Here is a 27,874-nt window from a genome sequence, read left to right as displayed (position 1 = left end):
GAAAAAGGATCAACCTTGGAGCTTAAGCATCAGACTTAATTTGAATGATTCTGACTGGTATATTATCTCAGCAAACACTTAATTTGCAATAAAAGGATTTTTATGAGAGGAAGAAGAGCTCGCATGAAGTTTAGGAGCATAAACAATCTCTACACTACGTGGAGCAGCCAATTGTGAACAGAGCCACACCTTTAAATTGTGGGGAAAGCCACCGCCATTGTTACAGACCACTCTTCAGCTTCAGAAATCTTGAATCCCTGCCGCCATGTCAGAGATGCTGCAGCCAAAGAATCCATCCAAGTTTGATTCGGTAGCTCTTGTGATCTGCTTCCTACCATGCCTGTTCCTCGCTTTCGGAAGATCCGGAGCTCAAGCTACTACTCCTCTATCTGAAGGCATGTCGTTGTCTCACTATAATCTTTTTATCTTCTGCTTGCTCCATGTCTTCTCCTCTTTTTCTCTGATAAAGCACTCGAACCTTATTTTTTATCTTCTGTAAGTTTCCATGGTTTTTGTTCTTCTTCTCCTCCTATAATTCATATCTTTCTTCGACAAACACACGCAATTCAGTATAACCTTTTTTATCTTATGATTGTTTACATGCTTTATTTCTTTCGGGTTTTCCTTTTTCTTCTTCGATAAAGTACTCAAAAAGTTCACTGAAACATTTTTGTCTTTTGTTTCTTTCCATATTTGTTTCTTCTCCCGAGCTTTTTGCAACTTCTTTTATTTATTTGATAATAAAGCACTCAAACAGTTCACTGAAGCCATCAAAGTCCATAAAATCCACTTAAAACCATAAGAAAAAACACCAACACAACCTACAAAATAGTTAGAAAGATCTCATATAGATATGATGGTGATTTGAGGTCCTCATATCGTATACTGGTTACACTGTTTTGACGTAGGTACCAAAAAAAAAAAAAAGAAGAAGATTTTCTGCTATTTGAGACTCATTTTTATTTAATTATTGTAGAAATATTTCTTATTACTTGACTTTTCATAGTTATCAAAGAGGTTTTGAATTCATACAAGTTTAGATGATATAGGATTGCATCTTAGGCCACAATTTTCCTAATTTGTTTGTGGCAATCCGTGAATCTATTCTTCATCATTTTTACTCATCAAATCAGCTATGGATTATTTCAATCTTTTATTTTCTTATTTATGTCATTTTCCCAATACATCCGTTCTATGTTTGCCTTTCTTTTTAATTTCGAACAACATGTTAATCTTAAACAATTTTCGAGATCCTTTTTTCTCTTTCGATGGGAAATTTTAATTTTTTTCACATTAAAAATCAAATAGAAATATCTTTTGGTAAAACTAAAAAGAGACTTTTTTTTAATATCTAAATTATACCTTATCAATTATTTGAATTACTAATTATATATATATATATATATTTATATATATATATATAAATAATATTTTTTAAGGATATTAATGCTAGTCGAAGTTTCACTATTGCTATACTTGCCGACGATCGATGGTATAGAGATTAACGACGATGATATATGTGTGTTATTGAATTTTGTAAGGGATACGACTAATCTTATAGGACATACAATTTTGTCAAGTCGTTTAAAGATGCTGACTTGCCGGTTTCTCACGGTCAAACCACACGAACTCATTCATACATGCATGCATTAGGTTGGTAGCGTGTGATATGATGATGGTGATAACATGGTAGCATTTGATCGAGGAGTTCGTTGTTGACGTGAACACCGTGTGCTGTTTCCGGCGTTGCAGTGGCGGCACTGAACGCGATCCTGGGGCGGTGGGGGAGGACGGCTTCGGCGACGTCGTCGCCGGCGTGGAACATCAGTGGCGAGCCCTGCAGCGGCGCCGCCACCGACTCCACCAATTTCGACAGCCCCGCCTTCAATCCTGCCATCAAATGCGATTGCTCCTACGACAACGCCACAACCTGCCACATCACTCAATTGTACGCGCTCTCTCTCTCTCTCTCTCTCCAGTTGGGTTCTTCTCCTGCATCATCATTTTTTTTTCTTATTTTTCTTGGAGTTCATATATAATTTAGAACACACAGACTCTCTCTCTCTTGATAAACAAAGAAACGAACTTTGTATACGAAAAAATACGAGTAGATCGTAATATGCAACAAAATTAAACGAAAATTATAATAAAATATAACATCAAGATTTACATAGAAAACTCTTCCAACGTGAAAGGTAAAAACAACGGGACGAACCAAAGAAAATCCACTATAAGAATAATAAATATACAAATCTCAAAGTCTTTTGTCCAAAACCCAAGCAACAATCACAAGAGAATAACTGAGATACAAGGATTACGTTACTATATACAATATCCAAAATCTCCTCAAGTAATCACAGCAAGAATCTACTGTAGATTTGATCTAACTTAAGATGAGAACACTACTTGGATTATTGAGAACAGTTTTTGCGTTATTCTTGTCTTCTTCCATTTTCTTTTTCTCTTATTTTTCTACCCATTTCTCCTCTTTTTGAATCACGTTGATGTTGCTTTCTGCCCATGTTGCTGTAGTTTTCTCTCTTCTTTATAGCCACCACACCCCCCTTATTAGATCCAAGTTTAGGTTAAAAAGGGAAGTGGGCTATGGGTTGTTAAAGCTCACTATGGGCTAAACCAATGGGTTGTCTACCCAATAACCTCCCCCTTCAGCCCATAAGGGAGGTTGTCTCATGACTCCTCAATGTGAAGCCATGCCGACCAACTATTGACACATCTCCTACATTTCTTTCGGTAAGATTTTTGTCAACATGTCTACTTCATTATATCTGTATGAATTTTATGAAGTTGCAACTACTTCTCTTTAAGCACATTTCGAATCTAGTGGTATCTGACATCTATATACTTTAACTTGGAATGAAAAATTGAGTTCTTACACAAATGGATGGCGCACTAGCTATCATAATAAACCATAGTTTTCTTGTTTAAGCCTCAATTTTTGTAAAAATTCTTTCATCCATAACATTTCTTTGCAAACCTCTATAGTAGTAATATATTCTGCCTTTGTGGTAGAGAGAGCAATACATCTTTGGAATCTGGATTACCATGACATAGCTCTCCTTATAAAAGTAAGTACAAAACATGATATGAATTTCCTTGTATCTATATCTCTTGCTATATCTGCATCTGTGTAACCTGTCAACATAGGTGGTCCACCTCCAAAACTTAAACAAACTTTAGAACTTCACTATGAGATATCTAAAGATCCACTTCACTACTGCCTAGAGCTCTTTGCCTCGACTTGCAAGAAATCTGTTAGTTATACCCACTGCATATGCAATGTCCAACCTCGTACATACCATTGCATACATTAAATTTTTAATTACTGAAGCATGAGGAACCTTTTATATTTTCTCCTTCTCCTCATCATTTGAAGAACTTTGTTCTGAGCACAACTTGAAATGACATGAAAAGGAGAACCAATTGGCTTTGCATTGCTCATAATGAACCTTTCTAATACATTCTCGATGTATTTCTCATATAACAACCAAATCTTCTTGTTTTTTCTATCACGGGAAATCTACATGCTTAGTATTTGCTTTGCTAGCTCCATGTCCTTTATTGCAAAGGATTCACTCAGTTCCTTCTTCAATCTGTCAATTGTAGAAATATCTTTCCCAAGGATAAACATGTCATCAACGTAAAGTAAGAGAATAATAAAATCCTCACCAAACTATTTGATGTACACACAATGATTTGAAGTCATTCTTTTGTATTCATTTTCAGTCATAAATTAATCAAACTTTCTGTGTCATTGTCTTGGAGCTTGCTTCAGCCAATATAAGCTCTTTTTCAACTTGTAGGAAAAATTTTCTTTACCTTTAACTTTAAAGTCTTCTAGTTGCTCCATATAAATTTCCTCCTCCAAATCACTATGAAGGAAAGATGTCTTCACATCTGACTACTCAACCTCCAAGTCCAAGCTAGCAACAATACCAAGAGCAACATAAATAGAAGATATTTTAACAACAAGAGAAAAAATCTCTTTAAAGTCAATACCTTTACTTTAACCAAAGCCTTTCACAACCAATCAAGCTTTATACTTTGGTTGAGAACAATATTCTTGAGTCTTCAACCTGAAAACCCACTTGTTTTTCAAAATCTTCATTCCCTTTGGTAGTTGTACTAAATTATATGTGTGGTTCTTCTGTAGAGCATTCATCTCTTCCTGTATAACAACTAACCATTTCTTTTTCTGCTCAATTTCAACTACATTCTAGTAACTCTCAGGTTCACTTGTATCAGTAAACATCACATACTCATCTATAGAGTATCTTTTGGAAGGTTGACGTTGTTGGGAAATCTTGGAGGCGACATCACATGTGCAGCGGAAGAACAAGAAAACAAAATCCCCTATTCCTAAAGAGATGTTCGTCGTCGTGCGAAGATTGATGCGCAAAATCCGCAAAACTTAAAACTGCGTATATAGTAGATTGTGTTACCTAAGGAGATCTTATATCCCTGTTTCCTTGCAGATCTTTAGGAGAGGCTGAAGGAGGTCAAGCGTCCTCCTCTCTAGCGATGATCCACATAGTAGGGCTGTGACGATGCTCCTCAAAAACTCTAGGCCTACTCTGAGGTGGAGAAGGGGAGGAGAATAGGAGAGGCAAGCAAAGGCTCTAGCCTATGAGGCTCTGAATCCCTCCTATTTATAGAGGTCCCCTGTCAAACCCTAATAGATCCTCCCCCAATGGGTATTGGATCTGCATCCAATAAGATAAGGGCTCCGTCGGATATCTCATATCCGAACCTCTACTCATCGCAATGCCTACCATATGTGTGTGATCCTCTAGGCCCAATATCGAGCTGGCCGTGAGTCATACATGTCAGAACTCCTTCCAACTTAGTGAATTATTATCTATGTAATAATTCACTCAACTCATCGACTACGGACGTACTAGGCTACTATGTCGTAGTCCCTAGATGATATAGGGGAATCCAATCCATTGGACCTATCTGTCCTCAGTTACCGTGTACCTATAGTCCCTCATTCATCTAATATCCCAGAGACCATATATCGAGCATGGTGCTATCAAACCCATATGGTTTCTACTCGAGTCTCGCTCTAATCGGATTCTCCCGCAGAACTCTTTTTCTCTCAACCCGAATAACCCTGGCCAGGGATTTGTTTGAGCAAGAACACATGGGATATTCCTCTCATGACGCCAAGAGTGGATGATCCTCTATCGACACTCAATAGCCCTCGTAAGGTCGACTACCACTCCCAATGACCAGCTATACTAGATTTGGGACAGCCAAACCTATTAGTCTAGTATCAAAGAGTGGAGCACTCATATAGGACATCCTTGGTGTCTCAAGTCTAAGGGCCATATACACCACTAGGACTACGGAATCGCTGTTTGACAATAAGGCATCATCAACCATCCAGCATTTCGTAAGCGGATCAATCAGTGAACTCATTCTCCAATGAGCACCTGTATTGTATCCCTAGTGTCCCTACACGAGCAGCTATGAGACCAGCTGCATCCATCATATGGACGAGTATACAGCACATCAGTCTGTCCAGTTATCACGATGTCCCTCTCGAGTAATCTATGGCTGGGATTATTAAGGATTTGTGTTTAAAGGTGAATCGATCTCATTATCGTGATCTCATCACGATCCGATTCCCATTGCACAAATCCAAGGACATCATAATATATATATATGCATATATGCAATAGTTATAAAGTGATATATGTCAAAATATAATAAGCAAAAAGATTCTGTATCAAGTCACACGTGTCATCACTCACGTGATTGGCTTGCTGGGCACCTATGACTAGCAATCTCCCACTTGACCTAAAGTCAATCACCTATGTGTCTGATCCCTATCAGACCCCTGTGACGCTCAAAGACAATCTGAAACAATGGCTTTGTTAGTGGATCTATAATGTTATCTTCGGATTGAACTCTTTCCACTACTACATCTCCTCGGGTTACGATCTCTCTGATAAGCTAGAACCTCCTTAGAACACTTCTAATGAGACCCGGATTCCCTTATTTGAGTAATCGCCCCATAGTTGTCGTAATATAAGGAAGTCGGCTTCTCGCTACTCAGCACGACTCCCAAATCTGTGATGAACTTCTTCACCCAGACTCCCTCCTTTGCTCCATCTGATGCAGCAATGTACTCCGCCTCTGTGGTCAAGTCAGTAGTAGTATCTTGCTTGGAACTCTTCCAACACACTACTCCTATATTCAAGGTGTACATGTACCCTGAATTCGACTTGCTATCATCGACATCAGACTGAAAACATGAGTTTGTGTAGCCTTCAACCTTAAGGCTACTACCTCCATATACTAGTAAAAGATCCTTAGTCCTTCTCAAGTACTTAAGGATACACTTTACTGCTTTCTAGTGCTCCAAGCCTGGATCTGCTTGATACCTACTCATGACACTCAAAGCATGCGCTATATCAGGCCTAGTACATAGCATGGCATACATGATAGATCCTATTACTAAGGCATAAGGTATCATATCCATGTTTGCCCTTTATTCTAGAGTCTTTGGGGACTTACTCGTAGAAGGCGATATCCCATGTCTCATTGGTATGAGACCTCTCTTGGAATTTTCCATGCCAAACCTTTTAACAATGGTTTCTATGTACATGAACTAGGACAAGCCAAGCATCCTCTTGGATCTATCTCTATAGATCCGAATCCCCATGATATAGGATGCTTCCCCTAAGTCATTCATGGAGAAGTGTCTAGATAACCAAGTCTTTACTGTGGATAGCATTCCTACGTCATTCCCGATGATCAAGATGTCATCCACATATAACACCAAAAAGGTGATAGCGCTCCCACGTACCTTCCTGTACACATAAGGCTCATCTTCGTTCTTAACGAAGTCATAAGATCTGATTGCCTTATCAAATCTTATGTTCCAACTTCGGGAAGTTTGCTTTAGACCATAAATGGATCTAAGCAACCTACATATCTTATCTAGGCAGTTCTTGGACACGAATCCCTCAGGTTGTATCATATACATCTTCTCCTCGAGGTTCCCATTGAGGAATGTAGTTTTCACATCCATCTGCTAGATCTCATAATCATAGTGTGCTGCAATAGCCAATAGAATTCTGATGGATTTTAGCATTGCTACGGGTGAGAAGGTTTCGTCATAGTCAACACCTTGCCTTTGACGATACCTCTTTGCCACTAGCCTTACTTTATAGGTCTCTACTTTTCCATCTACTCCAATCTTTTTCTTAAAGATCCATTTGCAACCGATGGGTACAATACCTTCGGGCGCATCAACTAGATTCTAAACCTTGTTGGAGTACATAGAATCCATCTCAGAATTCATGGCTTCTTGCCACTTCCCGAAGTTTATACTCATAATAGCCTCCTCGTAGGTCTGAGGATCAATATCCTCAATATCCTCTCCTCTAATATGTCCTACATATCTCTCAGGAGGATGAGATACTCTGTCAGACCTACGTAAAGTTGAAACTTGTGTATTAGGTACCTGAACAGACTCGGGCTGTAGAGTGGTGCTTGAGCTTGGTTCTCCAACCTCGCTCAACTCTATCATGCTCCCACTATCTCCGCCAAGAATATGTTTCTTCTCAAGGAACACTGCTCTCTTAGCTACAAAGACCTTTTGGTCTTCGAGATGATAGAAATAATACCCACAAGTTTCCTTGGGGTATCCCATAAATTTGCATCGCTTTGTCCTCGATTCTAACTTACCGGGGTTGTGTCTTTTAACGTAGGTAGGGCAGCCTCAAATCTTAACAACCTTAAGATCATGCTTCTTCCCTTTCCATATCTCATATGGTGTAGTCACTACCGACTTAGTTAGAACTCTATTCAGAAGGTAAGCTACGGTTTCTAGGGCATATCACCAGAATGAGATGGGTAGGTCAGCGAAACTCATTATGGACCGTACCATGTCTAATAGCGTACGATTTCTCCTTTCAGAGACACCATTGAGCTGAGGTGTATAAGGAGGTGTCCATTGGGATAATATCTCATGGTCCTTGAGGAATTGAGTAAACTCTGTACTTAAGTACTCACCTCCCTGATCTGATCTGATCGAAGAGTTTTGATACTCTTTCCAGTATGGTTCTCCACCTCATTCTTATACTCTTTGAATTTCTCAAAGGCCTTGGACTTATATTTCATTAAGTACACATATCCATACCTTAAGAAATCATCAGTAAAGGCAATGAAGTAAGAGTAACCACAAATGACATGAGTTGACATGGGTCCACATACATCATTATGTATGAGTTCCAACAGCTCAGTGGCTCTCTCTCTTGTTCCACTAAATGGAGAGTTGGTTAGTTTTCCACGAAGGCAAGACTCGCAAGTTGCATATGACACATAGTCGAATGGATCTAGATATCCATCATTTAGCAACTTTTGAATCCTTCTTTCATGGATGTGACCTAGCCTACAATGCCACAAGTATGCACTGTTCATCTCATCTCGTTTCCTCTTGAACACACTTATATTTATGATTTGTAGAGTAGTGTCTAACATAAATAAATCATTATGCAATATTCCTTTCGTGATGATCTTATCATCTAATAATATCGAACAACCATTGTTCTCAAAAAACTAATTTATATCCACTAACTGTCAAACATGAAATTAAGATAATGTTTTTGATAATAGAAGGAACAAAATAACATGCATCTAATGCAATAAAAGCTCCACCAGGCAAATGTAGGGCGACCTCGCCAACAGCTACTACAGCAACTTTTGCTCCATTACCCATCTTGAGGTCCATCTCGCCTCTTTCTAGTCTCCTAGGCTTTGCTAGAACCTACAACGAATTGTATATATGATAAGCACTACCGGTATCCAATACCCGTGTGTTATCATAAGAGTCTGACAAATGGAGACTGATCATGAATGTACATGAAGCTTCACCAAGCTTTTGTTTCGCCCTTTCTGCAAGGTACTCTTTACAGTTCCTCTTCCATTGCCCATCTTTGCCACAGTGGAAGCACTGGCCTTTGTCCTTTGTTGGGTCTTTCTTAGCAACATTTGCTTTACTTGGTCTGCCCTTGCCCTTTCCCTTCTTAAGGGACCTTTCTGCTTTCCTTTTCTTTCTGGTCTTACCAGTGTAGAGAACCGGCTTCTCTTTCTTAATAGTACTCTCTGCCTCCCTCAACATATTGAGGAGCTCTAGAAGAGTCACCTCAAGCTTGTTCATATTAAAATTCATTATGAACTGTGAAAAGGAATCTGGTAGGGACTAAAGCACAATGTCCACACACAAGTTATCCTCTACGATCATTCCTAGACCTGTGAGTTTCTCTATCCACTCAATCATCTTTAGGACATGGTTCTAAACCGGTGTCCTCTTAGTCATCCTAGCGCGGAAGGGGCTCTTGGATATCTCATATCGTTGAGTCCTTCTCTGTTCCTTAAACAATTTACGGACATGTAAGAGAATGGATATGACATCCATCTTTTCATGTTGTCTTTGTAACTCGGGAGTCATAGAGCCCAACATATAGCACTGAGCAAGAGTGGAGTCATCAATGTACTTCACATAACTAGTGATCTCATTCTCGCTTGCCCCTTCTTCGGGCGTATGCATCATTGTATCAAGGACGTACACAATTTTCTCCGCCGTGAGAACAATTCTCAAGTTACGGAGCCAATCAGTATAATTTGGACCAGTGAGGTAGTTGACATCAAGTATGCCACGTAAGGGATTTGAAAGCGACATTTTCTAAAATAAAGATGCAGCAGAAATGAATAACATGCAGATTTTGCAATAAATAAACTATCAAGATATGGACTTCTATCTTAATATGCTCTCACTATTTTACTAGCGAGTCACGCGACACCTTCAGCACGTGATACGGAAGTCTCTGGCAGACTTCTAATGGGGATCAGGATCTAATCAGCGTCTTAGTGTAACCTCGAGGGACTCGACCAATCACACTAAGCCTAAAAGGTAGGCAACTCTTGCCGATCACAACTCCTTGTGATTCCCGTCCTGTTCGGCCTCCGAATCACCATAGTCTCGAGGGACTCGACCAACCATGATGCTCGGTTAAGTCGTGACATCTCTATGTCGTAAGCAAGATAGTGAATCACGATATAGGTGAGTCTCGAGGGACTCGACCAACTCAACTTACACCGGGAATCGGTTCCTACTTATAACGATGGAAGGCCACGTGGGTCAATCTAATTGTCTCACGTTTACCGACTTAATATTATCGAGAAAGATGTTTTTATGATTTGATCTCCTAATATGACATGTCACACATATATATATTTAATATATATCTACATCGTATGCAAATATATATACATATCTAATATGTGTATAAGCAATCACACCAGATGATCATGGACCACAACCTAATATGATTAGGCCCGAGCCAGTAGGCCTAATCACTCACATCAAGATCTATGTGTGCAACGGTGCATCTCCATGCACTGTGATCGTCCATCTTGTCATCGTCGGTTCCGTCGACATCTCGATGCATCTTCATGCATCGCGATCGTCCGTCTCGTGGGTCCCGCTATCGCATCCACGCTTCCGCTGCGCCTCCTCATGTGATTACAACTTAATCATAGACATGCAGGCCCGACAATAAACGAGAAATATAATGGAGGCTCGTAGACCCAAATAATAATAATCACAAGTACACACATCACACGGTCCATGACCATTCGTCTACACATCAAACATCATATGTATAAATAATCATCATCATGTAGGACTATTAGATAATAATAAAAATAATAATCAACTAAACCTTTTTATTAATTAATATTTTCTAAAATCAGGGATATGTAGAGAATTTCTAAATTCCTAGGGGTATTTTCGTAATTTGGATAAAAGATAGAAAATAGAATTTCTGAAATTCACAAGGGCCAAACTGTCTTTTTGCCCAAAACCCTAACCCCCTCACCCCTGCTGCTGTTGCCGCCGCCGCCACCCTGCCGGCGGCAGGCTGTGCGGCGGAGGGCGGGACGCTGCCCTCGCCTACAGGCGGCGTGCCCGCGGGCGGCACCGCCACTGCAGTTGGTCGCACCCGCAGGCGGGCGCCCCTGCTGTCACCGCCACCCTTGCGGGCGACTCGCCCGCGGGTGGCGCCGCCCCTGCAGGTGGGCGCCCCCGTGGGTAGCGCTGCCCCCCCGGGCGGGCGTCCCTGTGGGCGCCGCCCCCTCCGCGGGCGGTTCTGCCCGCGAGGCAACGCCCGTAGGCGGTGCTGCCTCGCCGGGCGGCCACCCCTGTGAGGGGGTTTTGCCCGCGGAAGCAGCGGCCGCAGGCGCCGCTGCCCTGCGGCGCCTCACCCCGCGGGAGAAGCGGCCTCAGGCGCCGCTGCCCCGCGGCGCCTCTGCCCGCGGGCTGCCAGCCGCGCCGGCCGCAAGCCTGCTGCAAGCAGGCCGCCGGCCGTCTGCTGCAAGCACAGCGCTTGCGCATGCGCCAGCGCTGTGCTGCCGGGCTGCGGCTGCCGTTGCAGGTGGCTGCAGGCACGCAGACGATACAGGGGAATCCAATCAACTGTTGCTGCCCTTCTTTGTTTTTGCGTAAACGATTTTGACGTCAAAATTCTTCCTAAACACAACACACACAGTTCAAACCCAATCATTCGCACGAACAACATGACTCTTATTATGTTACTTAGGGAGATCGTATATCTCTGTTTCCTTGCAGATTTTTAGGAGAAGGTGAAGGAGGTCAAGCGTTAGAGCCTATGAGGCTCTAAATCCCTCCTATTTATAGAGGTCCCCTGTCAAACCCTAATGAATCCTCCTCTAATGGGTATTGGATCTGCATCTAATAAGACAATGGCTCCGTCGGATATCTCATATCTGAACCTCTACTTATCGCAATGACTACCATATGTGTGTGACCATCTAGGCCCAATATCGAGCTGGTCGTGAGTCATACATGTCAGAACTCCTTCTAACTTAGTGAATTATTATCTCTGTAATAATTCACTCGACTCATCGACTACGGACGTACTAAGCCACTACGCCGTAGTCCCTAGACGATACAGGGGAATCCAATCAATTGGACCTGTTTGTCCTCAGTTATCGTGTACCTATAGTCCCTCATCCATCTAATATCCCAGAGACCGTATATCGAGCATGGTGCTGTCAGACCCATACGGTTTCTACTCGAGTCTCGCTCTAATCGGATTCTCCCGGAGAACTCTTTCTCTCTCAACCCGAATGACCCTAGCTAGGGATTTATTTGAGCAAGAACACATGGGATGTTCCTCTCATGACGTCGAGAGTGGATGATCCTCTATCGACACTCAATAGCCTTCGTAAGGTCGACTACCACTCCCAATGATCAGCTGTACTAGATATGGGACAACCAAACATATTAGTCTAGTATCAAAGAGTGGAGCACTCATACAGGACATCCTTGGTGTCTCAAGTCTAAGGACCAGATACACCACTAGGACTACGGAATCGTTGTTTGACAATAAGGCATCATTAACCATCCAGCATTCCATAAGCGGATCAATCAGTGAACTCATTCTCCAATGAGCACTTCTACTATATCCCTAGTGTCCCTACATGAGCAACTATGAGACCAACTGCATCCATCATATGGACGGGTATACAGCACACCAATCTATCCGGTTATCACAATGTCCCTCTCGAGTAACCTATGACCGGGATTATTTAGGATCTGTGTTTAGAGGTGAATCGATCTCATTATAGTGATCTTATCACAATCTGATTCCCATTGCATAAATCCAAGGACATCACAATATATATATGCATATATGCAATAGTTATAAAGTGGATATATGCCAAAATATAATAAGCAAAAAGATTCTGTATCAAGTCACACGTGTCATCACTCATGTGATTGGCTTGTTGGGCACCTATGACTAGCAGACGTTGTCTAGAAGATCTTCTCAACTAAGGTTTTGCGGGAAGTTACTTTCTAACTTCTTCTTGCTTAACATGTCCTATAGATAGATCAATATCGAGCTCTACACTATCTTCCTACACATCTCACCCATCACCATGATATATTGGAGGAGTAACTTGGTCACAATCTGCTAATCCTTTTACAGAAGTCTTGGCTAGTGCCTCCTTCAAATCCTCAAGGATTTGATCCTCAAAGAAGACCACATATTTGCTTCTAAACACCTTCTGCTTTTCTGGATCCCAAAGCTTGTAACCAAACTTATCATGTGAGTAACCAAGAAAAATATATTCTTTTGTCTTACCATCCAACTTTGACCTCTCATTGTTTGGAGCATGTGCAAATGCATAATAATTAAACACTCTCAAATGCTTGTAGGAAACATATTTCCCTGTCCATACATGCTCTGCAACATCACCATCTAGGGCTGTACAGGGTGACAAGTTAATCACATCAATTACAGTCCTCAAAGTCTCATCCCAAAACTTTTTAGGTAGCTTGGCCTGTGAAAGCATACATATGATCTTTTCCATGATGGTGCAATTCATCATCTCTACAATTGCATTACGCGAAGGTGTACTAGGAACTGTCATCTCATGTTGGATGTCATGTGGCCTATAATAATTATTAAACAAGCATGTGTACTCACCACTTGATCTTATGTATTTTAATTACCTTTCTGTCTCCCTTTCAACTCTAGCATGCAACTTTTGAAAACATTAATAACCTAATCTTTGGTCTTCATAACATAGGCCCAAACTTTCCTAGAAATGTCATCTATAAAAGTGATAAAATAAAGTGCACTACTGATACCAAGAACATTAATAGATCCACCATGAGTTTTTGTCCTCAAAGAACCCATATATCTATATAAACATGATCTAAGGTATGTATTTTTCTAGACAAAGTAGGACTAGTAAAGGAAACTCTACATTGTTTACTAGCCAAATAATCAATACAAGAGTTCAAATGTGTACCTCTAAGGTCTAGCAATACATCTCTCTTGGAAAGAACTTGCAGTCCCTTCTCGCTCATGTGTTCTAGTCGCCTATGCCGCAACTCCATACTGAAGTCTTTCTCTGTAGCATTCAACTGCTAACCACAATCTTTAGCCTGCAACCTATATAAGGTGTGATATTTCTTTCCACTAGCTATAACAAGAGAACCTTTACTGAGCTTTCATTACCCTCTATGAAATCTACTATCATAGTCTTTATTATCTAGTTTTCCAACTAAAATTAAATTCAGCCTCAAGTCAATCATATGCCTCACATCCTTAAACACCAAATTATAGCCAAGGTTGGTCTTTATGTTGATATCACCCGTGCCAATGATGTATGTTGTGTCATAGTTGTCCATCTTGATAACACCAAAATTTCCAAACCTATAGGTAGCAAAAAACTCCCTCTATGGTGTAGCATAATAAGAAGCACATGTGTCAATCACCCACTCAAGATCATGACACACATAAGAAAAAATATCATCAAAAGGAGACAAAATCAAATAGTCACTACCTTGCACTTTAGTTGTGGTATTATATTTTGATTCTATAAACTCCACTTCTTTTTCCTTTTTCTTGCTCTTCTTAGGTTGATTTTATGGATTCTTATAATGTCATTTCTCACTATAGTTGTAGCAAACAATATTTATTTTTGATCTTGACTTGTTTCTACCTATGCGTAAACTGCTTCTATTCTTGGATTTTGACATTCCTTTGTTCTTTGAGATAAGTGCCTGTGAATCAATCTGAGATGTTGTTGAATTTTTTTTTCTCAAACTCCTCATTTAACAAACAACTTGTTATTTGACTCATAGTGACAACACCATCTAGCGTAGAATTACTGAGGGAAACCACTAATGTCTCACAACTTTCTAGTAGTGAACTAAGAAGTAACAATGCCTGCAACTCATCATCAAGAGATATTTTTATAGAGGATAACTAGTTAGTGATACTCTACATTTCATTCAAATGCTTAGCAATAGAAACACCCTCTTTATATTTCTGGTTTACAAGTTTTCTAATCAAGAAATCTTAGTTGCTAACCGTTTTTCTTTCATAGAGACATTCCAACTTTTTCCAAAGAGAGTATGCAGGACTTTTAGTAGAAACATGGTGAAAGACACTATCATCGAGCCATTGTCGAATAAACTCGACCGTTTTTCGGTGTAACCTCTTCCATTTATCATCTGTCATAGTTACGGGCTTTGCACTATCCCCTTGCAAAGGTCTATACAAATCCTTGTAATATAAGAGATTTTTCATTCTTGGTTTCTGTATCATCCAATTATTTTCATTCAAGCTAATCATATGAGAAACACTACCGGCCTCTATATTCAAACACAAAAATTAAATCACCAAAATCTTACTATGATACTAGTTGATGGGATAAATAGATGAACGAACTTTGTATATGAATAAATACAAGCAGGCCATAATACGCAGCGAAATTAAATGAAAATCACAATCAAACAAAACACCAAAATTTACGTGAAAAATCCATCCAACGTGAAGGGTAAAAACCACGAGACAAATAAAAGAAAATCCACTATAAGAATAATGAACATATAAATATCTTTTACCCAAAACCCAAACAACAACCACAAGAGAATAATTGAGATACAAGGATTACGTCATTATGTACAATATCCAAAATCTCTCCAAATAATTATAGCAAGAATCTACTATAAATTTAATATAACCTGAGAACATTACTTGAATGATCGAGACCGGTCGTTGTCATTGTCTCTTCTTATTTTTTTATCTTTTTCTTTTTTTTCGAATCACGTTGCTAATATAGTTTTCTGCCCTTGTTGCTATAGTTTTCTGTCTCTTCTTTGTAGCCACCGTAACCCGATCTAGGTTTAGGTTAGAAAGGAAAATAGACAATGAGCTGTTAAAGTGCACTGTAAGCTAAACCAACGGGCTATTTGCCCAACACCTCCGTCATCATTTTCTTACTTTCTTCGAGTTCATAAATCATTTAGAATACATACTTTCTCTCAAATGCACACACTCACTCTCAATGCTACGTAGTTGGGTTCTTCTCCTTAGTCATCATCTTTTTCTTGAGGATCATGTTATATATATATATATATATATATATATATATATATATATATATATATATATATATATATATATATATATATATATATATATATATATATATATATATAATTTTTGGCTTGCTATATATATGCAGGAAAGTGGACGCACTAGATGTGGTGGGCAGAATCCCGGACGAGCTGCAAAATTTGACGTACCTTACCAACTTGTATGTCCTCTTCCATCTCCGTCTCATATCTACCTCCTTCTGCATCCTACTACTTCTAAAGCATGCATGCAAGACAAGCATGAGATAAGAACTCATCATATCAAAAAGCACCTCCAAATGCAGATAACGAACATATAGACAACCAAATAAGTAAGAGCACTAATTATCAATCTATGGTCCCTAATATGCACAATACTTACATCATTTTACAATATATTAGTGACTTAATTTCCTATCAACATCATTGTGAGCAATTGAAATTATTATGTCAAGCAAGCTTTACATCAACAGGCATTTGGTTCGAAACTATTTGACGGGTCCCTTGCCTGCATTCATTGGGACCTTGACCGGCCTTCAATACTTGTAAGTCCACTTACATTCTAACCAAACCTATGATGTCAACAAGTTTGTTCTTGATTGGATGCAACTTTGCAGGTCAGTGGGTACTAATGCACTTTCAGGAGGCATACCAAAGGAACTCGGCAAGCTCACCAACCTTCTCTCCCTGTAAGATATCATTCTTTTTGATGCCCCATTTCTCAGCCAAAAATCCTCCACATGATTTCATGAACTGCAAGAAGTAATTATAAAAGTATCATGAATTTTATTGATAGCTATCAGATCAGGGTTGTGGAAGATAGAGATCAGCCTCAAGCCAATGTGGATTTGGATTTGACTCAATGCCATCAAATTGAAACACATATAACTATTACTTTTGTATTTGTCCTTCTAATTGTAAATTTAGAGAATATATATATATATATATATATATATCAATATTTAAAAAAAAATTATGTTGCTAAAAGGATTTGGGATGATATATAAATATGATCTGAAATGGTAATTATGTCATATCGGATTCGGATATTTCTTGATGAACCGACTCCTTTTCTTTCACTTCCCCCGCCAACGACGGCCATCAACAGGCAGTCTGACTGTCGCGTTCTGCCATGTGTTCTCCTTACTCACGGCCACGCATCTGCCGGAAGACAACCCCCGAGGAGGGAGCGAGAGGTGGAGGCGAATGATCGCCTGATAAGATCTTTACAAGACTCTGCTTTTTCGCATGGGCAATGGTTGGTCGGCCGGGGTAGTCGACCAATCTGGTGCACTGCTGTGTCCATAGTTTCCTAATGGCATCAACCAAAAGATGCCAAAGCGATGGGTATGCATTTCGTGCATCCTTTCGAGTCAAAAGACTGCTGTGAAGATACATTACACCCCGACCTCTTTCAAATTGGCGCCCGACCTCCCCCCCCCCCCCCCCCCCCACAACCTTTGAAGGTCGTCGATTCAATCAAAATCAAAAGTATTACATAATATGCAAAATTCTTTGGCTTATCAGTCTTACATTTAATTTGAGGTAGAAAATTCTTGCTTCTTAATGATGAACTTGATTTCTTGAAGTGGATTTTTTGTTGTTATTATGCTGTCTTTGGTAAAGAAAAGAACAAGGGGAAAAAAGTTTGTGACCGATCTTTGTTTTATGTATAATGAACACTTACATTTTGTTGATTCACATGTACTGCAATTCCTTCCTTATTGACATGTGTTGCAATCCCATGGCATAATTTTCTTCAGATGATGTGAAAGAAATATGAATAATTCGATTGGTTTTATTTTGCAGGAGTATTGCTACAAATAACTTCAGTGGCCCGCTCCCTCTTGAGCTTGGCAACCTGACTAAATTGCAGCAATTGTTAGATAGCTTTGACAGCCTTATTTGTGTTTTAGTGCTTCTAAACACTAGAAGTTTTTTAGTTGGTATTTTGTGCTTACATACAGTAATTATTGGGTAGGTATGTGAGTAGCTGTGGGGCAAGTGGTGAGTTCCCATCAACCATATCAGGACTCCAAAATTTGAAGACCTTGTAAGTCATCTTTTTCATTTATTTATTTATTTTTGCATATCAATTGCGCAGACATAGATGTTGTTCACCACTTTTTTTGTCTGTATCAGGTGGCTAAGTAACAATAATTTCACTGGAAAAATACCAGACTTCAGCAGGACTAATATAACCGTATTGTAAGTATTGAGAGGAATAACTTTTATGTAATATCTGATATCTAGAATTTTATTTTAGTTATGCATCATATTTTCCTGCAATCTGTGTATCTATCACAGCAAAATGTTCGAGCAGCAGTTAAATTTGTTTATGTGTTAAAACAAAAGGATATCTAGCAGATTTCTGGTCAACTTTCCATCAAATCTGGGCCAAGAGTTTCTTTATTTTGTAACGTAGCCTTTATGAAACATAGGCACATGCTTTATTTTGTTAATTTACAAGGTTATATTATCCACAATTTCATATGTTCATGAGCAACTGGAGTTTTTTGAATCTCTTTTTTGCCATCCATATGATTTTAGTTTCCAATAGCCAATTCTTACACATTTTTTTTACATTATAAATACTATTAGAAAATTAAGTGCAGTAGCAAATACAAAGAGATCTAGGCCATCCTTATGGTTTTGATGCACAGAGATTTCTGTTGTGTAATTTTTTGGAAGGATATTTTTAATAGAGTGTGGTATGACTCACATTAAAGCAATAGTCTTTGTTAGAAACACTAACAACAATATCCTTAATCTGCTTTTGGTAATGGACATCACACAATACATTCTGAACTAGAATTTGTATCTTAGTACTATGCCATTATGGTTATAGAACTCTATGGTTAAATGCAGTTGATGACATGTCATGTGCTTCTTTAAAGTATTTAAATACAAGGTATCATCTTACGGATAAGGCAGTTCTGTTCACTTTAATTCTCAGTTTAATAGTTTGTGCAATCAGCACTTCATAGGTGCCTCTAGCTTCTGTTATCTATTTGAAAATTATCTTAATTGCCTCCTGAAGCGGTTGCTCAGCTAGCTGATTGCTGAATACTAGGAGTTTTATGTCTTATCATGACTATCAACTAGGCTAATGACCACCATGGTGCAGATGTACGGATGTCACCAAAAGGCTCAATAGTTGTCCATGACAAAAGAATCTATAGGTGGGCATATTTGTGCAAGGTTGCTTCCTTAAAAACTAAATCTCACATTGTCAGTCCTATGTTCAAAATAATTATTTCTGCTACTAGCTTGTCATGCACAATTGAACTTATATTGTTGAGTCAAGATTGTTGAAATGACTTGAAATCAATGAAAAGTTTTCTGCAGAGGTATTCTTTTTCTATTCATACTTTGTCATTGTTCCAAGCTCCAGCCTCTTGAAGCTGTATCAACTTTTGCTTTTAAACATGCCCATATAAGAATAGTGATCTTCTTTTAGTTATACTAATTTTAAGATTGCTTCACCAGGAGAATGCAAGGAAACTCTTTCGAAGGGCCAATCCCATCAGGTCTTTCCAGGATGACCAATATCATAGACTTGTAAGGCTCATCTATTCCTAGTTATCTTAATTGTATATGTGTTGCACACTATTTAATTGTCTCACGGTGTATCTGTTGGTCTACTGTCTTTGTAATACACTACTGTAGTCATTGTTTTGATTTATACTTACCAAGGCATCACCATATACCATTTTCTTAATATCATTATATGCATAATGAATGCCTTTATTCATTACAGTTTTCTCTTTTTGCTTTTTTGTTGTCATGCAGAAGGATAAGTGACATACAAAAGGGGAGCTCATCGTTAGCTTTTATTAGTAATCTGACATCATTAAGCACCTTGTGAGAAAAAGACTCAACAATCTATTTTGTCTCATGCCACTTATCCTGCAGTAACAATTAAATAAGTCATGTATCATCTATTCCTTACAGGATCTTAAGGAATTGCAAGATATCAGATATTATTCCCTCAAACTTTTCACAATACACCAGTTTTCAGAAACTGTAAGCCTGATTCAGATGAATGTTATTGATGATGTTGCTTGTCATGAATGACAATTTTCTGGCTCCACTATTTTGTTTTTTACCTCCCTTTAATCTGTAAGAAATTGGTATTCTAATTTAGTGAGAGATATTATTGTCTCACAGGGATTTGAGCTTCAACAATCTTACAGGACAACTTCCTCAGTCTCTCTTCAATTTGAACTTGCTTAGTCACTTGTAAGAAAAATCCCTATAAAAGAGTTATTTGTAAGATAAGTTTGTGGTGTGAATTCATTTTATAATCATCCTAATAGGATGCTAGTTAAATTTGGTTACTATTGTACTTATTTTGAATTTTATTTTCCTCCTATTGCAGATTCCTTGGAAATAATAATCTATCTGGTAGCTTGCCCGCTAACAAGAGCGTGACACTTCTTAACATGTATGTTCTTCAGATTCAGTTTCTTGGAAGCTAATTTGCGATGTAGTCTTTCAATTCTTTGGGTAACTGCTTTATATTTAGAATTAGGAGAACTTTATCTGTCTATCTCATTCAGGGTTTTAACACTTACACTGTTGCTTGTGTTTTGATCAACAAACATTACTAAAATCTTCCCAGCAAGTGATAATTATTGTGTCATTTTTTTTTATAGCTATTCTCTAATACTGGTCTGATGAACCTGCTTCTTGTTTATACAATATTTGAGTGTTTGATTCTGGTTTATGTCTTTCCTGCAGAGATCTATCTTATAATCAACTGGCAGGAAGTTTTCCTTCTTGGGCTAGCCAACAAAATCTGAAACTGTATGTTTATTTAAAAAGAGATTCTTCATTGTACTATATTAGCCATGTCAAATACTTGGTAGTTCAAATGTTTCTCATCACTCTTTAACTACATCATTAAAGCAGATATTTAGAAGACATGGGAACATTCTGTAGTATAACTTATTACTATATCTAATGAATTCCTTCAAAAGCATATGGTTGCATTTTGGAACCATCTTGCATAAATATTGGTCGACTTCCCCATTAAGTCAATTTTACTTCATTTAGAGAAAACAGGAACCTTATTTTGCTCCATGAACAAGAGATGGCGTATGGTGATTAAACAGGACACACCAAGCTGATTCGTAACTTTGTGATAACACATGTAATTTTTATGGCATTACAACTAAAGTTTTGTTCCCTTATATTGTTTATACACTATGTAGTACTTAGGCCCCTTTGCCTTCCATTCTCATTCATATTTGGTAGACCATAAGAATTAAGAACTACCAATTGTGACACTCATTGCAGTAATAATTACAGGAACTTGGTGACCAACAACTTCATAATTGGAAGTTCATAAAGTTTTGTTCCCTTGTATTGTTTATACACTATGTAGTACTTGGGACCCCTTGCCTTCCATTCTCCAGTGATTCATATTTGGTAGACCATAAGAATTAAGAACTACCAATTGTGACACTCATTGCTATAATAATTACAGGAACTTGGTGGCCAACAACTTCATAATTGGAAGTTCATAAAGTTTTGTTCCCTTGTATTGTTTATACACTATGTAGTACTTGGGACCCCTTGCCTTCCGTTCTCCAGTGATTCATATTTGGTAGACCATAAGAATTAAGAACTATCAATTTTGACACTCATTGCTGTAATTATTACAGGAACTTGGTGGCCAACAACTTCATAATTGGAAGTTCTAACAGCAGGTGCTTCTGACCTATAACAATGATTTTACATCCTTAATATTTTTTTCATCTGGGGTGACATAATTAAAGTGTTATGTACAGTGTTTTGCCTTCAGGATTGAATTGTCTCCAACGAGATATACCGTGCAATCGTGGGGCACCAATTTGTATGTCGTAATTTTGGTTATTCATTATTAGTCTTTCCAATGTTAATATATGAATGATTTAGTTTTTGATGCTTGCAGATTCTTCATTTGCAATAAAGTGTGGTAGTAATAAAACTATAACAGCTTCCGATGGAACTTTGTATGAAATTGACAACCAGATTCTAACTACTGCTTCTTATTATGTGACTGAGACAAACAAGTGGGCAGTTAGTACTGTTGGAAGCTTTTCAGATGCCTCAAATGCTGACTATATTCTATACAGTTTATCCCAATTCACAAATACTCTAGAATCAGAGTTATATCAGACTGCAAGGATATCTCCCTCATCACTGAGATACTATGGGCTCGGGCTTCAGAATGGAAATTATACTGTTAAGTTGCATTTTGCTGAGACACAGATACTTGATCCACCTACTTGGAAAAGTAATGGAAGAAGAATTTTTGATATTTATATTCAGGTAAGTTAATGAAGATGTGTGTTTTGGTTTTATCAGCAAAAAAAAAGCGGGATGTGTTTTGGAATGTTTGCTAAGAGTATTGTAGTAGAGAAAAATCAAATAAGTAGTGGAACACCCAAATTAGTCCCACATCGAAAGTGAGCAAGATTATGATTGACTTATAAGGGTTTGATGAGTGTACTATTATTAATTTCAATCTATGTATTTTTGCCAGTGATCTGGGCCTAACGAAGTTGATAAGGCAGCCCATCAAGCTCGAGTCCTGACAAGTAGGCTTTAATATATGTAGGAAACGTAAAATATGATATATGCTTTTAGTTAACGTGGTAAAAATGCAAAATGAATCATTGACTTCGATAATTCATAGGAACAACAATCATTTTCTAAAAGAGAATCATAAATATATCTCTTTCGATTTTTTTAACTTACATCTTTAATGAACTATTGTGGAAAAATGACCATAACTTTTTATCTCTTGGTTCTTTTCTTTGAAGTGTGACTGATAGTACAAGAGAATTTTTAGTCTAGCTGAAACATTGTTGGAAAGAGCAAAATTATTACTTTGAATAATAAGTTAGATATTTGTAACAGAAATAGCTCAACTAACAACGGTAAACACCAATATTTTAATATTTATGAATATCTATTCTAAAATAAGAATAAATCTAGAAGTGTTTCAGCTGAGAAATGGCACAAATCAATATATGGTATCTTCACCTCTGATTCTTTCTGAATTAATGAACTATTGTGGTTAACTTTTGTGGAAAAAATGACCATAACTTTTATCTCTTGTTTCTTTTCTTTGAAGCGTGACTGATTGTACAAAAGAATTTTTAGTCAAGCTGAAACATTGTTGGAAAGAGAAAAATTATTACTTTGAATAATAAGTTAGATATTTGTAACAGAAATAACCTTACTATCAATGGTAAACACCAATATTTTAATATTTATGAATATCTATTCTAAAATAAGAATAAATCTAGAAGTGTTTAAGCTGAGCAAAGGTACAAATCAATATTTGGTATCTTCACCTCTTATTCTTTCTGAATTATTTTGACTTTGTCGAAATTTGCCAAGCTTATCTATTTTTTTTCAGGGAAATCTTAGAGAGAAGGATTTTGATATAAGAAAGGAAGCCGGAGAGAAATCCCTTGCAGCTGTCATCAAGGAGTATGTAGCTCCAGTAACAGACAACTTCCTTGAAATTCATTTCTTTTGGGCTGGAAAGGGTACTTGCTGTGTGCCTACTCAAGGTTATTATGGAGGATCCGTTTCAGCCATTAGTGTATATCCTTATGGTAAAGCAACACTAAGTGAATATCTTGCTTTTTGTTTAGCATGTTATTGTACCAGCATCTTATTTTCTTTTCTATTCTTCAGATTTCACTCCAACTGTTAGTAATAAGCCACCATCTACTACGTCAACAAGTAAGAAGAAGACAAGTATTATTGCAGGCACAACAGCTGGTGTTGTAGCTTTAGGTCTACTCTTAATATTTGGGATTTTGATATATTGGCACAAGAAAAGACTCAACAAGGAGGAGGATGATGGTACACCTTTCCACTAAACATCTTTAAAAATCTACAGTCCATCAGAAGTTAACAAGTGTTTCTGTTCTTTTTTTACATGTTCAAATCATTTAATGCAGAATTGATAGAAATGATTGCTAGGCCAGACACTTTCACGTACTCTGAACTGAAAACTGCGACTGAAGACTTTAACTCTGCCAATAAGCTAGGAGAGGGAGGATTTGGTCCTGTATATATGGTGAGAATCTGTGCAAGTTCCTAGATGTATGTAAACAGAATTATCATGTGACTTACCATATAAGTTTGTCTACAATGCTTGCAGACTACTTAAATATGTTTTACCTGGTGCCAATTTGCATATTAGCTACCTTAAAGACAGAGTTTGTGTCAATTAATCTGCTGTTCATCTTTCATTATCTGGTTTGTTAGGATCAAAATCCATCAGTTTGAAATGTTTGTTTTGTAGCCATTAATTATTGGTACTCTATGGATTATCATGATAAAAATATTTTCCTCGATAGATGTGTCTTTTATTTGTTCTTTAATTATCTTCTAGTGGGTTCTTTGTAATGATAGTAAATTCAATCCCCAATCTATTAATCCATGTGGCATAGACAGTTCATTGAATATAGAGTATTGATGCATGCTCCTCATGCATTTTTTACGTTTTTGTGCAAAGAAAGCAACATTTTATTCAAATAAAATAAAGTGCTGTACATAAAAATGGTTTGACAAACTCGCTCTCCTGCCAATGCAGAATCTGGAAAGAATATTTTACGTACTCTTACCCTACAAATAGAGAAATTATTTCCATATCTTGAACCTTAGTGATCCAAATCATAAATGAGCAACTTTACCGATGTACCAGGCCTCATCCTCTTCTATTTTAATTAATTAAATCTATTTATTTTTTAAATACAATTCTTCGTTGGACTAAGCTAATAAGAATTTTCTGTTCTTTTCTTAATTTTACAACTTGCTTGCCATCAGTTTGTTTTGCCTTTGCTGGAAGAATTGATGCATCTTGTTTCACTTATTGTCTTTCAGTTTTTGGAAAAAGAAAAATAGGCAATCATATGACAAAATAAATATGCATATTGGGAAGAGTTTACAAAGAAAACAAGAAGAAAATTCACCTATTCCATCATGTAAACTAAAAACAAGAAGAAATCATTAAGAAACTGGTTATAAGTTTGCAAACAAAACCAACTGAATAATGACCTAGAAAATAATAAATATCCAGAGAGAAACATACTGACATTGCAAACCCACCTACCAAAGTATCCCAGAATGACCAGTGCTTACCACCCATCCTCGCTTGGAACACATGTCAAACTCAAACAAAGCATATGAATACTGAAGCTAGCCACAGTGCCAAACTAAGAACTAATCAAAATCCACTGATCTTATTAGTCACATTAACCTGCAAAGGATGCAATAATGCAATGAAGCTTTTTCTAGGTTCCCAGTGGACATATTATACTTTGTTATGTAAGGTGTATATTAATATTAACATCAATTTTGTGTTTTGTTATTTTTATACATAGGGTAAACTTTTTGATGGAAGGACTGTGGCCGTGAAGCAACTTTCAGCAGCATCCAATCAGGGAAAGCGTCAGTTCATGACAGAAATTGCAATTATATCTGCTGTTCAGCATAGAAATCTGGTGAAACTATATGGTTGTTGTGTTGAGGGAGGCAAGCGACTTGTGGTCTACGAGTACCTGGAAAACAAGAGCCTAGATCAGGCAATCTTTGGTATCATTTAATACCATCTCAAAAAAGAAAGAAAACATCGATAGGAGCTTTCATTTTTTTAATTATGTATCCTACATGTTTTGCAAATTTTATGAACAGCATCTTTAAACTTAGTTGTGCATATGACTATGTATAATGAATGCATTGCAGGTAAGAACAATTTGCACCTTGATTGGCCCATTCGCTTTGAGATATGTTTGGGGATTGCAAGAGCTCTAGCGTATCTTCATGAGGAATCAAGAGTGCGAATCGTACACAGAGATGTCAAAGCTAGCAACATTCTCCTTGATGCCAATTTAAACCCTAAAATATCAGATTTCGGGCTGGCGAAGCTTTATGATGATAATAAAACACACATCAGCACTAGAGTTGCTGGTACAATGTAAGAAAGGCCAACACCATTTTTCCTTGCATTCTTTATTCTATCAGGCTTTACCCATGATATCAGTTTGTTTCTTTCTTCAATTGCACCATTAGGGTTTGCTGGTTTGTGTACTTTATTGGGATATAACAATAATTTTACTGTACTTTCCCAGAGGATATCTTGCACCGGAATATGCCATGAGAGGGCATCTCACAGAAAAAGCTGATGTTTTTGCATTTGGAGTTGTAGCTCTGGAGGTTCTTTCTGGAAGGTCCAATGCAGATCAGACCCTTAAAAATGAGAAAGTTTATCTTCTTGAATGGGTAGGTTCTCCAGTTTATCAGATATTGGCTTAGAAAACATGTCAGTTTTGTAGGGTTTAATAACATCCATTTGAATGCAATTTCTTGCTTGGCTCTTTCACAATGTAAATACCATGACACGCTGATGAATATATCAGATAATGGTAAGTTGATGATATGTCGATTAACTCTGTATGCATCCATGAAATAATTTACAAGACCATGAGAAATTGCCTTTCACACTCACTTTGTCAAACACCTAGTCAAATGTCTATCATTTGTGTGATTGAATACACTCTCTATTTCAATTCATTCCCTTTGATGTGATTATATTGTATTCCCATCACAATCCCATCAATTATGTCTGAAAAAATATATCACTCTATGACCACATTTTTTGTTGAATGTACTGGAACTTGACAAAGTGGATGTGGATCCACTGTTCAATGGAAAGATTAGGACAATCATTGAATCCATCTTTCTTTGTCAAATAAAAAGGTAAAACATTCCCATTATCAATTGGCACTATAATGTTACATATTCTGATTCGTTTTGGTGTTCATTTTCTGTAGGCCTGGAATCTACGCGAGAAACAGTGTGAACTGGAATTGGTGGACCCAAAATTATTAACATTTGATGAAGCACAAGCAATCCGCGTTATCAATGTAGCTTTGTTGTGCACCCAAGCCTCACCAATGTTACGCCCATCGATGTCGAGAATTGTGGCCATGTTAACAGGGGATATTGAGGTAAGTGAAGTGAAGTCAAGACCTGGTTACCTGACGGATTGGCAATACAACGACTTGAGCAGCAACTTCGCCAGTTGTGGACTTTCTGAACCCGTCATCTCAGGATCTCAGAATGAGAGGTTCAGCACAGTATCAAGCACAAGCATGGTGCATAACATAGGAAGCTCAGCTTCACCCACACTACCGATGCTAGAAGTTATTGGTGATGGAAGGTAGCCATTGCTTCACATCACTTTTCACTTTGCTGCCTAATTGCTACGGGCAATTTAGACCTTCTCAACAGTTAAAGCACGAGGCATTATGCAAGCAACAAGAGTTTGCCATTTTGAATTGATTCAACACCATGCTGTATCTCTGGTATGAAAAATGGTTTTGTGATTAAGGGAATTTTGAAGGTGTGAATATTTGGTCCTATAGATGATCAGTGAGATTGAAAATGTTCTAAATTTGAAACTTAGCACTCTTCTGCTTTGCAAGAATAAATAAAATGTGTTTATGGTTGTTTGTATAATACAGAATTATCTTATCAAGATAGAACTTGTGGAAAATTTTTGTTGACTGTCAAAAGATTATGTAAGCATATACTGATGTTATGGAAACAAATGTAAAGATTTATTATACTTCTAGGAAGAAGAAAAGAGAAATTGGAAAATTATGAAAAGACCTGACTCCTACCATAATGTTGAACTTTTGGTTGTCAAAGATTAGAATTAGCTGAACCTAAATTTGGATGGAAACTCTAAGTCTAGGCACCCTTTTTTTCCTCTAATTTTCAGCTGTATAACTGATATGCAAGGAGCAAACATTTTGTCGGATACCTAACATCATTGATATGGAATGCATTGATAAATTGAACAAGGAATAA

General features: G+C 37.8%; 1 protein-coding gene across 1 annotated transcript; it reads left to right on the top strand.

Annotated features, from left to right (window-relative positions):
* Positions 1-93: 93 nt before the first annotated feature.
* Positions 94-27,520, top strand: LOC135643349 (probable LRR receptor-like serine/threonine-protein kinase At1g56140). Its single transcript, XM_065160183.1, has 24 exons — positions 94-395; positions 1,753-1,948; positions 16,099-16,170; positions 16,462-16,533; positions 16,606-16,677; positions 17,798-17,869; positions 17,970-18,041; positions 18,131-18,196; positions 19,478-19,549; positions 19,781-19,852; positions 19,943-20,014; positions 20,159-20,230; positions 20,370-20,435; positions 20,732-20,797; positions 21,658-21,702; positions 21,784-21,848; positions 21,927-22,306; positions 23,403-23,604; positions 23,687-23,857; positions 23,956-24,074; positions 25,384-25,594; positions 25,745-25,976; positions 26,131-26,281; positions 26,833-27,520. Exons 1-24 carry the CDS (start codon positions 266-268, stop codon positions 27,223-27,225), a joined length of 3,141 nt encoding a protein of 1,046 aa, XP_065016255.1. The 5' UTR covers positions 94-265; the 3' UTR covers positions 27,226-27,520.
* Positions 27,521-27,874: the final 354 nt, after the last annotated feature.

The sequence above is a fragment of the Musa acuminata genome, chromosome BXJ3-7 (genome assembly GCF_036884655.1).
Source record: "Musa acuminata AAA Group cultivar baxijiao chromosome BXJ3-7, Cavendish_Baxijiao_AAA, whole genome shotgun sequence".
NCBI lineage: Eukaryota > Viridiplantae > Streptophyta > Magnoliopsida > Zingiberales > Musaceae > Musa > Musa acuminata.
Note: the sequence above shows the minus strand (reverse complement) of the source record. Positions and strands in the feature narration are given on the sequence as shown.